The sequence below is a fragment of the Octopus bimaculoides genome, chromosome 15 (genome assembly GCF_046866305.1).
Source record: "Octopus bimaculoides isolate indiv1 chromosome 15, ASM4686630v1, whole genome shotgun sequence".
Classification (NCBI taxonomy): Eukaryota; Metazoa; Mollusca; class Cephalopoda; order Octopoda; family Octopodidae; genus Octopus; species Octopus bimaculoides.
This window is the reverse complement of record NC_142942.1, coordinates 27310899-27323414: the sequence shown is the minus strand read 5'-3', so window position 1 is coordinate 27323414 and position 12516 is coordinate 27310899. Positions and strand designations below refer to the sequence as shown.

General features: G+C 36.8%; 1 protein-coding gene across 8 annotated transcripts in view; it reads left to right on the top strand.

Moving 5' to 3' along the window:
- The window catches only part of LOC106868939 (myotubularin-related protein 10-B), a 190685-nt gene that overhangs the window by 119604 nt on the left and 58565 nt on the right, over positions 1 to 12516 (top strand). For all 8 annotated transcript variants that reach the window (XM_089363636.1, XM_089363635.1, XM_089363632.1 and 5 more), the window contains exon 8: positions 7685 to 7809. In XM_089363636.1, coding sequence (XP_089219762.1) covers positions 7685 to 7809 — 125 coding nt within the window. The remainder of the gene's footprint in view (positions 1 to 7684; positions 7810 to 12516) is intronic.

The following is a 12516-nucleotide window of genomic DNA, read 5'->3' as shown; positions in this document are numbered from 1 at the left end:
TGATCAGCTAACATCCGAATTATTAGATTCTCATGAGGAGAGTGAGCAGGGTGATAATTATGAGTTTTGCAAAATTATATCATGTTTGGTGTCAAAATCAAATTCAGCAAGAGTACTCACTATATTTACCTCATGCAGAATGTTCCTTGGCTCTCATGGCTGGTAGAGGGAAAACTGGCATTCAATAAAAGTATTTATAGCTCATCCTGGTGGGGATGAGAGAAATTTTAAAAAGTTATTTGGGGAGTACCAGGCCCTTTACAAGGCCCAGTTCTACAATGGCTGCCATACCACCCACCTCCCAGTTAAAGCTAGTACATTATCATCCGATGTGATAATACTAACTATATTTCTATGCACATTTCCATCATTATCATTCAGTTCAGAATCATTTCCTCTTTCAAAATCACAGACCATTTCACTTAAAAAATTACGAAACTTATAATCAAAGACTTGTTCCAGCAAAAATTTCTTGCTATTTGACCAGTATTGCATGCTGTGGATGAGAAAGATCCACAAATAAGAATGATAAAATCTACTAAGTATATCCTGTGCTCAGCTAATTGATCAGAGATTGATCTCTGATCAACAAAGAATCAACTTTCATTCACACAATACCGCAAGGACACACCAATATGCTGGGGATATCAAAACATTTCTAGTATGTTAAAAAATATTTATTAGAGACAGAGGCAGTATTAATACAGAGTTGATATTTATTCTCACATAAATATGGATGTTCTGTTAGAACAAACTATATTGTGGTAGTTACCATGAGAGCAACCCTCATACTGACTTTCGGTGCAGAATGCTCTTTTGTTTATATTGCTAGTGGGGAGATAAATCACCACCATTTCTAGTGCCAAGACCACCAGATCATGTGATTTTGATCTTCCTTGGTCTTTCCAATGATGGACACTCAACCACTAGAGATAGCAGCGATTCATCTCCCCACCAGCTATATATAGAAACAAGTGTGCATTTTGCACCAAACACCGATATGTAAGTTGCTCTCATGGTAATTACCACAGTATAGTTTGTTCTAACAGAACATCTATATTTAAGTGGGAATAAATATTTCTCGTATATGATTCTGAAAATTGTTAAGTTTGCAATGCAGCGGTGTATATGAGGAGATGAGAAGATGATAATGTGATCGGTAATCTTGGTATAACAGACCATTTAGTGGTGTGTATTACTAATGAATACTTAAGATAGAATTATGCATTGTATCCAGAATATTTCTGTAGAATACTTGTTGAATGAGAAAGACATTAGGTTGTGCAGCTCTGTGTTGATGAACAGGTGTAATTTTTCTAAATCTTATCACTAATTAGAAGAGATAATGAAATAAAGATACAAGACTTTGAGCTGTCTTTCAGTTTAGATATTGTAACTGAGTCAAGAACAACAAACATCCTTTCTGTTTGATTATATCATTGTATATCACTGAATGATTCCCAAGATATGATGCAACTGAACACAGGAGTATCCCAGTTCATGTCCTAATGCCAGTAAAATCCTATAACTACATAGGAGTTGGGATGGGAGCACAGACCTAAATGATCAGATAATCGAACTTCAAAAATGCCATCGTCACTATAAATGGTTTAGGAAATGTTCAAAAAGGTTTTTCGTGTGAGCAATATATAATGCCTATATGCAGATGGGGGTTTGTGGTTCTTCATATTTGCTGAGGCTCTATGTGAAGAATTTGAAGCACTACTTTGAGCAAAACAGATAAAATTTTCTCAGTGATTATGAAAGTTGTGAGATGGCAACAACAGGATCTTCAACATGATGTTTGAGAAGGCTATCATGTCTAAGAGAACAAATAGTGATGCAAGAGACAAGGGCTCACCTAAGAGATACAAGACAGTGTATTGGTGTCATTTCTGAGGAATATTACTGCATTGGAAGTCTAGTTGAAAATTGTTTGTGTGATTGACTCATAAAAAATATTAATATAAACCTTATTTTATTTTTTAATTTGATCCATGAACCCAATATAAAGACTGTAAAATACTTGGTGATTATGTGATTAATATAGAAAATCAGATGATGGCTGTATTATAAATTTGAAGATATTACTTAAGTCTTTTTTATTTTTATTTTGCATCTTTGTGGTGTTCAGTATTTTGACTTTCTATGAGGGTTGTCTGAAAATCCAAGATACTCTCATGAAATGTGACCAAATGAGGTTTATTTTTCAACATAGTTCTTGCATTAGTGTTGCAGTGCTTGGATTCTATTGGTGAAGAAGCTTTCATCCTATTGGTCAAAAAAGTCTTCAACAGTAGATATGACATCATCATCACTGCAATACTAGTTTCCTGCCAAATGTTTTTTTTTATGTTGGGGAACAGATGATAGTCAGATGGGGTCAAGTCAGGAGAGTAAGGACAGTGATCAACCAGTTCAAAGCCAGTCACACACAGCAGCCATTGAAACTAAGGAGTTGTGTACTGGAGCATTGTCCTGGTGAAACAAGACCTCTTTCATTAGTTTTCCTAGGCATTTGGTTTTGATAGTTTCTTGTAACTGCTTCAGTAAGTTGGCATAGTACTCTCCATTGATGGTGTGGCCCTTTTGAAGATAGTCAATAAATACAATGCCTTGTGCATCCCCCAAAACTGAGGCCATCACTTTCCCAGTAGATGAAACAATTTTGGCTTTCTTTAGAGCAGGTGAGGAGGGGTGTTTCCACTGCATAGATTGTTTCTTTGTCTCTGACTCAAAATGACGAAGCCAACACTAATCCTGGGTTGGGAAACATTCAAGGAAACCAGCTGGATTTGCCTGAAACACTGTCGGATTTTCTCATGATGTGATCAGCCAGGTGTGCTTTTGATCAGGTGATTTAAAAATCTATTTTGAGTAAAATTACTAATTAGTTGGAACCCATTCTTTCAAAAAATACCAGCACCAACATACAGAAATTAGGAAGTCTTTGGAAGCTTATTTGAGGATATTTATACATAAATATATAAATCACCAGCAAAAATTACAAGAAAATAAAACAAAGATACTCATCATAATTATCATTCAATGTCCGTTTTCCATGCTAGCATGGTTTGGATTGGTGACAGGACTGCATCAAGCTCCCATGTCAATTTTGGCATGGTTTCTACAACCTGATGCCCTTCCTAACACCAACCACTTTGCATTCAGAAGAATATGATGGGACTAATAAAAGGAGTTAAGAGCTACATGTAATTTCATCAGTAGTAGAGTTATACTACAGAAAATGATAGATGACTATGTGGTAAGAAGCTTGTTTCCCAACCACATGTTTGGGTTCAGTCCCACTGTGTGGCACCTTGGGTAAGTGTCTTCTACTATAGCCTCAGGCTGACCAAAACCTCGTTAGTAGATTTGGTAGATGGAAACTGAAAGAAGCCTTTCATTTATGTATAAATATATATCTATGTGTGTGTGTGTGTGTCTTTGTGGTTGTATTTGTCCTCCACTGCTTGACAACTGATGTTGGTGTGTTTATGTCCCTGTAACTTAACATTTCGGCAAAAAGAGACTGATACATTAAGTGCCAGGCTTTAAAGAAAATAAGTATTGGGGATAACTAAAAATCCTTTAAGGTGGTGTCCCAGCATAGCTGCAGCCTAATGACTGAAAATTGTAAAAGATAAAAGGTAAACGAGAAAATAAGGTAATTCCATAAAATCAGCAAATAGTCATATAAGTAGAAGTGAATACAATGTGAAGGAAACTTGGTGTAAGAAAGACTTTAACTACATGCTTAATAAAATGTGACCTGAATGCTATTCTAACAATATACCCTGGACATATAGTATCAATGTCCTTGAAATCTTAGTGGAGATAAACAGAGACATTGCAAAAATAAAAATAAAAATGCAAAGAACATAGTCTCTCAATTAACAATAGCTTTGAGTGTACAAACTGTATACCACTTGATAGAAAATCTCTTCTCCAGAAGCACTATGGCTTCTATAATGAATATCAGATAAGAGGAAAGAATAAGAATAAGGAGTACAGCACAGTAGTTTGTACAGTCTTGGTGGATTACAAAAAAATGCATTTTGGTTCCTATTCATAATGCTAATGATAATACAACTCACTGATATTCTCAGAAAATTACAGTAGAACCTTGCAGTATGAATGCATCATTATAGGAGTAATTTGCTGTACAAGCCAAGGCTCGTGTGAATTTTAGTCTTGATGTACAAGTGGAAATTGCCAGTATGTGTGTGTTTCATACAAGTGACCGCTAGTTGGCGTTGAGCTCACATATGTTCCCCCAACAAGCGCAGTCTCCACTCACTTAGTTCACATGTTTATCTCATGACACCATTCCTATTGTGTTTTTCCCAGTGGGTTTTTAGTTTTGTGCATTTTTTTTGCTATTATTTTATTATAAACAGTTAATGTTAGCCATGGATCCTAAGAAGGTTAGTGCAAAGGACAGTGCTGAAAAGAAAAAGCTGTTTACAGTAGAAATAAAGGAGGAAATCATTAATAAACATGAGAGAGGAGTGCATGTAGGGGACATAGCACATCAATACAACCAAAGCAAGTCAATGACCTGCACCATCCTGACAATAAAGGATGCGATCAAAGCCATTACAACAGCAAAGGGTGTCTCCAGGCTATCCAAGCAACATATATCTGTCCACAAAGGGATGGAAAAATTGCTTCTCCTATGGATTAACGAAAAGCAACTTGCAGAGGATATGATTATGGAGACCATCATCTGCGAGAAAGCACAAGTGCTGTATGGGGATCTTCTGAAGCAGAACCCTGGAACATCAATGGAGGAGACATCAGCAGATGCATTTAAGGCCAGTTGTGGCTGATTCGATAATTTCAAGAAGAGAACTGGTGTTTATAGCGTCATCAGGTATGGAAAAGCAGCGAGTTCTGACATGAAGGCAGCTGAGGATTTCATGTGTGAATTCCATCAACTCATTGCAGCCAAGGAGTGCATCACACAACAGCTATTCAACTGTGATGAAATTGGCCTTTTAAGGGAAAAAATGTCCAGAAGAACCTTCGTAATTACAGAGAAGAAAATGCCAGGCCACAAGCCTATGAAAGATAGGCTAACTCTTGCCCTTTGTCCCAATGCAAGTAGAAGCTTGAAGATTAAGCTGCTCCTTGTCTACCATTCTGAAAAACCACAAGCGTTCAAGTCACACAAAGTCTTGAAGGAGAAGCTGCAGGTCCTGTGGAAGGCCTGAATCACCAGGCAATTCTTCACTGAGTGGATCAATCTTGTCTTTGGACTAGCAGTGAGAAAGTACCTTCTGGAGGATGATCTTCCTCTCAAGGCCCTCCTAACCCCAAAGATGATATTCTGGACAAATTTAAATTCATAAAAGTTCTGTACCTTTCACACAATACTACCCCTATCTTACATCCCATGGACCAATAGGTGATTTCTAATTTTAAGAAATTGTATACCAAACACCTGTTTTGTCAGTGCTTTGAAGTCACTGAAAATACAAATCTAACCCTTCGTGAGTTTTGGAAGGAGCACTTACAACATTGTTAACTGCTTGAAAATCATCAATATGGCCTGGCAGGGTGTAATGAGGAGAACGCTGAATTCTGCATGATGGAAGCTGTGGCATGACTGCATATCTGAAAGAGACTTTGAGGAGTTTGAGTCTGAGACACTTGTGGTTGAGGAGATAGTGTCTCTTAGCAAACCCGTGGGCCTCAAGGTTGACAATGGGGACATTAATGATCTTATTGAGGAACACTCAGAGGAGCTGATAACAGATGAACTCCTGCAGCTTCAGGAACAGTAGCATTCAGATGTGGTGGAAGAGATTTGTTCCCCAGAGAACATTGTAGCAGAGAAGGCTATCTCTACAAGTGACATGAAGGCAGTGTTGGCAAAGTTGCAGTATGCTTTTGAATTTGTAGAAAAAAATTATTCTGAAAAAGTATCTATAGGTTGTGAAGCTGCTTTATTTAATGACACTCTTCTGGTGCATTTTTGTAACATTTTGAAAGGCTGGAAAAAGCAGACTTCTCTTGATATTTTTGTAATGAAACAACCTGCAAGTGTGAAAAGTGAAGACAGTGTGTTCAAAAAGCCTAAGTTAAGCAAAGTGACAGAGAAAACGCCGGAAATTGTTCTTCCTGAAGTTTTAATGAAAGGAGATTCTCCTTCCAAACAATGATGCTCCTGCTCCCCACTCCATTGTTTTCCTCATGCACAAATCATCCCATCTTTAAGGTAATTAAATTAATAAAACCAATTTACATATTTCTTTTGCATTCTCTTTTATTATGTTTTTATAATTGTCATTTTCCTTGTAACTGCACCTTTTCTGTTTTAAAACCCAAGAATTTTTTTTTTTTTGTGGTGGGTGGGGGGCTGGAGAATATTAATATTTTAGTTAATTTCAATGGGGAAAAATGATTTGTAAAACAAGTAAATCATAAAATGAGCTCAGTCATGGAACGAATTAAACTCGTACTGCAATGTATCACTGTACTTAGTTTATAGCTCTTCCTTATAGCAGGTCAGGCCTTGAACACAGCCTAGCTTGACACTTTCATTTTCTTTTTTCTCTTTCATTATCTTACTTTCTTTATCTTTCGCTCTACACGTTATCACTAATGCTCCTCCTGTGCCTTCATTACTTATTCTTTCATTATCTCCTCCCTTATATCATTCTAACTAGCTGATACACTTCTCATTATCTCATGTTCTCTTTTCCTTTCTACATTTTAAAAATGACTTTTGTTTTTCTCTCTATCTTTATATAATTACTTTATACCTACCCCACTCAATGTTACTATATATTTTTAGAAATTATTCCTTTCTTCAAATTTTCTTCCACTTCTGAGGTTGTTGTATTTTATTTGATGCATAAAGGTATCATGGTTCATGTACATTGATATCATATTTACTTATTTACTTTTGAGCAATATTGCTATGAAATTTTTACATAAAATTGCATAATAGTGTAATATCCACTATTCACAGAGTACATTGAAACAACCATAAAGTTATGATTACACCATTAAAATTATGTAACAATTCATGTAAATATATTCCATACACCTTTGGTTGTTTATTTGTCTCTTTATAGACATATGAGTATATACTCATACACACACACATATACATGTATGTGCATATACTTGTGTAGTTGTGCATCATTATTTTGACACAATGCAATAATTGTGACAGTCATTATTATACAAGCACTGTCATTCAGTTCCAGTTTTCTGTGGGAACATGTCTGGTCATGGGGAAATATTATTTTGATTGGAAACAAGTGAGGATTGGCAACAGGAAAAACATCCATTTGTAGAAATTCTGCCTCACCAAATTCCATCTGACCCATGCCAGCATAGAAAAGTTGACTTCAGAATGGCAATGATTATCACGAGAAGGAGGATATCTACATATATAGGTGTCTCATATTTATTACACATATTTATTAAAAATAGATGGCTTACTATATGAAACACAATTAGCATTGTCTGAATCCAATTAATTGGATACTAGCTCCTTTATTGGAAACATTTAAATAATAAAGATAAGCATGCACCAATGTTTGTTATTATGACAGTGTTTCACTCCAATAGACATCATTGTTTTGAACTTTATTCTTTTTTAACTTTATGGGTGTAATTCATATATTATTGTTTTCAGTATGTTTACATAACATTAATTCTTTTATAGTTTGATAAATGCTGTAAAGAAGTCCACCAACACTGCTGTGTCTGTTTTTGACTTAATCGAATGTTGTCCAAGTGTGAAAGACATTGGTTTAAGTGGGGAAAAATTAAGAGAGTTATGTATGACAGGTAAGCTTTGTTTTTAATTGCCACTTTTTAAAATCAACTTCTATGGATATATGTACAATAAAAGGGTAAATTAGCCAAGAAAATTTATACTTAAAATAGCAATAATTTGAACTGGAATTACTAAACTATTTGCCACACATTCAAACTGAAACCACATCATATGGACAACTGTGACATGCAGACAGCCATTAAGTGCTGCAATGTGTCACATAGACTACATCTATAGCAAAGGCAGAAATGAGTATATCACATACATACTTAACAATGAAGATAATAACATAATGAGATTTGATGAAGAGCTGCTGAAAAATACTCCACATTTGTACCTGTTGTACATGGATGAAGGATGGCAACACTAACCTACTTAATTAGAAACTTGGAAGAGAAATATTTATCATGCTACCTGAAAGTTGTATATTGGTACATATCCTACAAGCTAGAGATTCCAGTAACATTGACAGGAATAGTAGTTTTTCTGGACCTGTGATAAGTATATTACAAGATGGTATCAGAATATTCCTGGACTAGTTTTGTAGCATGCCAACAAATAGCAGCACATGGTTGTGTGCACAATGAGAGATAGCAGGGACCTTCAGTGAACCAAGTGACAGTGCTGTGTTTACTTTGCAAGTTGTGAAATCTATGTTTTTCTGATCATGTGAAAACTGTTGCCAGTGATTTTGTCATGGACAGGAACAAAGAGCTAACATGAAATTTTGCGTTAAACTTGGCTAGTCTGCTATAGTAACATTGATCATGCTTCAGCAAGCTTGCAGTGATGAGGCGATGGATCATACACAATGTTCCAAGTAGCACAGGTGCTTCAAAAGCAGAACATCCCTGGAAGACCTGCCATGAGCATCACCCTTGGAAATGTGGTATTGTGCATTGAAAATTCATCCCCCAGGGCCAGACCTTCAATTGAAAGTTCTACTGTGATGTTTTGAAGCATTTGAGGGAGGACATTCCACAAAAGCAGCCGGATCTGTAGAGCGCAAAGAATTAGATTTTTCATAACAACAATGCACCCAATGACTGAGCTCTCCTCACTCATGAGTTTCTCACCAAAAACAACAGGGTATCGCTTCCACACTCACCCTATTTGCCAGATTTAGCACCTGCTGACTTCCATCTCTTCCCCAAGATGAAAATGCAGCTCAAAGGTCACTGTCTTAACACCTTTGTTGGAATCCTGAGCGAATCACAAAAGGTCCTCAACTTACTTACGGAAAATGATTTCCAGGCTGGATTCCAAAAGTGGCAGGAACACTGGGACCAGTGTATTGCTGTGTAAGATGACCATTTTGAAGGCGATAATGTTAAAACTTAGGTAAATAAGTTATTTTTTTTATTAAACTTAACTAGTGCGAGAACCTTTTTGATACCACCTTGTACATCTCACCGAGAAGATTATGTCTTTGCTATCTGAGAACAGGAGATAGTTACTAAATATCTAATTAACAAGTTATAGATGTTCAAAAATGTCCACAAGATACTACCATTTCATGAAGTGTGACATTGCCACTAAGACAGGCTACAATGCTATATGCACAAAGGATTGTCCTGATGGCCATATCAAAGACACAGCAGAACTTGAAAGTATTCAAACCTTCAAAACTTATAGAATACTAGAGGAACATTCCAATAAGAACACAACACGCCAGATATAGCTGTATGAGACAAGGGTCAAAATGTTGGGTATCATTGTAAAGAACAGTTTCCTGGCAGATGTAAATGTCTTTTTAAATACTGAGGATAAGGAGAACATCTATGGAGAGTTGATGGAAAGCCTCTAGCTCTTACATCCAGGCTATAGACTTCCATTTGTTCCTATTATCATAGATATACTGGGCTACATAACAGGAGTTCTGCATAGACATGTAGAACTGCTCCAAAAAAGTACACAGCAAAATGATTTGCTGCCTCCAGACACAACTGATCTGAAGATCAGTGAAAATTTGTGAAACATTTCAGGGATACTCTGTTTCAGGTTCCTGGATGAACATATGCACACAATCACATATACATATGGCCACATATATTCAGGCACACAAACACATACACTTGTATACATTCGCAACAGCACACATGTTTACACAGTTGAGAGGAAAGAAGGACAAAGAGGCAGCCTCAGTGAAATGTAGGATGAATGCTAACAACATCCATCATTTAAAATAATATTTCTACTCTCGGCACAAGGTCTTAAAAATTTTGGGGGAAGGGAGCCAGTCAATTATATCGACCCCAATGCGTAACTGATACTTATTTCATTGACCCTGAAAGCATGAAAGGCAAAGTCGACCTCAACAGAATTTGAACTCAGAACGTAGCGGCAGACGAAAAACCACTGAGTATTTCGCCTCGCATGCTAATGATTCTGCTAGCTCACCACCTTATCATTTATAATAATAATAACAGCTACAGTATAGTCTGCAGCACATATCAGAAAATGAAGACAGTAGTGCTCTTTACATTATTTTGTTAAGGTTATTTCTACAGAAATATTAGCCAGCACTGATTTTTTGCTACAATGTTTTTATCAAGACATCAGATGTAAGCAAACAATGAGATTAAAGACAAAAATGGGTAATGAGTGTATAAGCCATATTTTGGGGTTTTTTGCTCCTTCATCAACACCCATCTAACCCACTCTCACCTCTGAACACATTGCTTATACAGCCACTGCATACAACGGTGTTAAGTTATTGGATATACCAATTTACATATTAAGCGCATTCCTGGAGCTGATATTAATGTCTTGTAGGCATGTGGTATTTTGTTATGCAACCATAATATATTATAAAGTATATTAAGTGTATTTATAAGTCAGCACCATGTTCTACTGTGTTAGTAGTGCTCTTTACATTATTTTGTTAAGGTTATTTCTACAGAAATGTTAGCCAGCACTGATTTTTTGCTACAACATTTTGTATTGAGACGTCAGATATAAACAAATAATGAGATTAAGGACAAAAATGGGTAATGAGTGTATATGTTATATTTCAGGGGGTTTTGCAAGAGTGGGTTAGATGGGTGCTGATGAAGGGGCAAAAACCCCTGAAATATGGCATATACACTCAATATCTATTTTTGTCTTTGATCTCATTGTTTACATCTGATGTCTTGATACGAAATGTTGTAGCAAAAAATCAGTGCTGCCTAATATTTCTGTAGAAAATAATGTAAAGAACACTGCTGACACAGTAGAACATGGTGTTGACTTATGCATTTAATATACTTTATAGTATATTATAGCTGCGTAACAAAATACCATATGCCTACAAGTCATTAATGAGTAGGTTGATATCTCTGACACAGTTTTGTATCTGAAACAGAATTCTTCCTCTTAGATAAACTAGGCCTGAAATATTAAGTTTGTAAATATTTTTGTAATCCAGACATCAGCAGGTGGTACATTGCAAGCATCCACATGTCCATGCACATGCATTCACCTCTGTGCACACCTGTACTCAAATATAGCCAAGCCCACACACATGCATGGTTACACCTACATGTGCATACACACGCTCATACACCAAATACCCACCATATCATTATACCATGCTGCAACCAAATGGCTCGAGTTACTACCTTGTATTTATGCACACCAGTCAGTTTCTGCAAGACACATACACACATGTATAATTGTTTGTTTTCAGATATAAATGGGTAAACTATCCAAATGCTTTATATTTTCTAGAAAGCTGTAGTAGTGCATATATTCAAAATCATTGCTCCAGATATTGTACATCCTTGATTAGTCACTGTCCAGATCAGTTAGTTCATTAAGTTATCTATTGCTACCAGCCACATTGTTTACGATAATAGTGGTATTTGTTATTCAGTATTCTACCAGATGCTGAGATTAACATCTAGCACCAAAGGATTTCACAATCTACTAGACATCCTATTAAAACCATTATGCAAATTTGTTCCTAGTTTCTTCAGACATTACATGGACCTCCTAAACCATTATCAAGGTTCAGTCCTCAGCCCCCTCCTATTTATCATAGTCCTCCAGGTCATAACAGAAGAATTCAAGACAGGATGCCCCTGGGAGCTCCTCTATACTGAAAACCTTGCACTAATTGCTGAGTCACTATCAGAACTAGAGGAGAAGTTTCAGGTGTGGAAGCAAGGACTAGAATCAAAGGGCCTTAGAGTCAACCTAGCTAAAACCAAAGTGCTAATAAGTAGGAAGGTAGACAAAACACAAATCCTTTCAGGTAGATGGCCTAGCTCGATCTGTAGAAAAGGCGTAGGTAGAAACTCTATAAGATGTACCCAGTGTAAGCTATGGACACATAAGAGGTGCAGCAATATCAAAGGCAGGTTAACTAGGAAGTTAGTTTTTGTATGTGGCAGATGTTCAGGAGCAATAAATGCTGAAAATGTGCAGAAAACAACTCTGGCCACATACCAGGAAGAAAAACTAGAATTAGTTGATACCTTCCGCTATCTAGGTGGCCAAGTTAGTAGTGGGGGAGGGTGCGCTGAAAGTGTAGCTGCTAGAATAAGAATAGCCTGAGCAAAGTTCAGAGAGCTCTTACCCCTGCTGGCGACAAGGGGACTCTCACTCAGAGTAAAAGGCAGACTGCATGACGCATGTGTACGAACAGCCATGCTACATGGCAGTGAAACATGGGCTGTAACTGCTGAGGACATGCGTAGGCTGGCAAGGAATGAAGCCAGTATGCTCCGATGGAT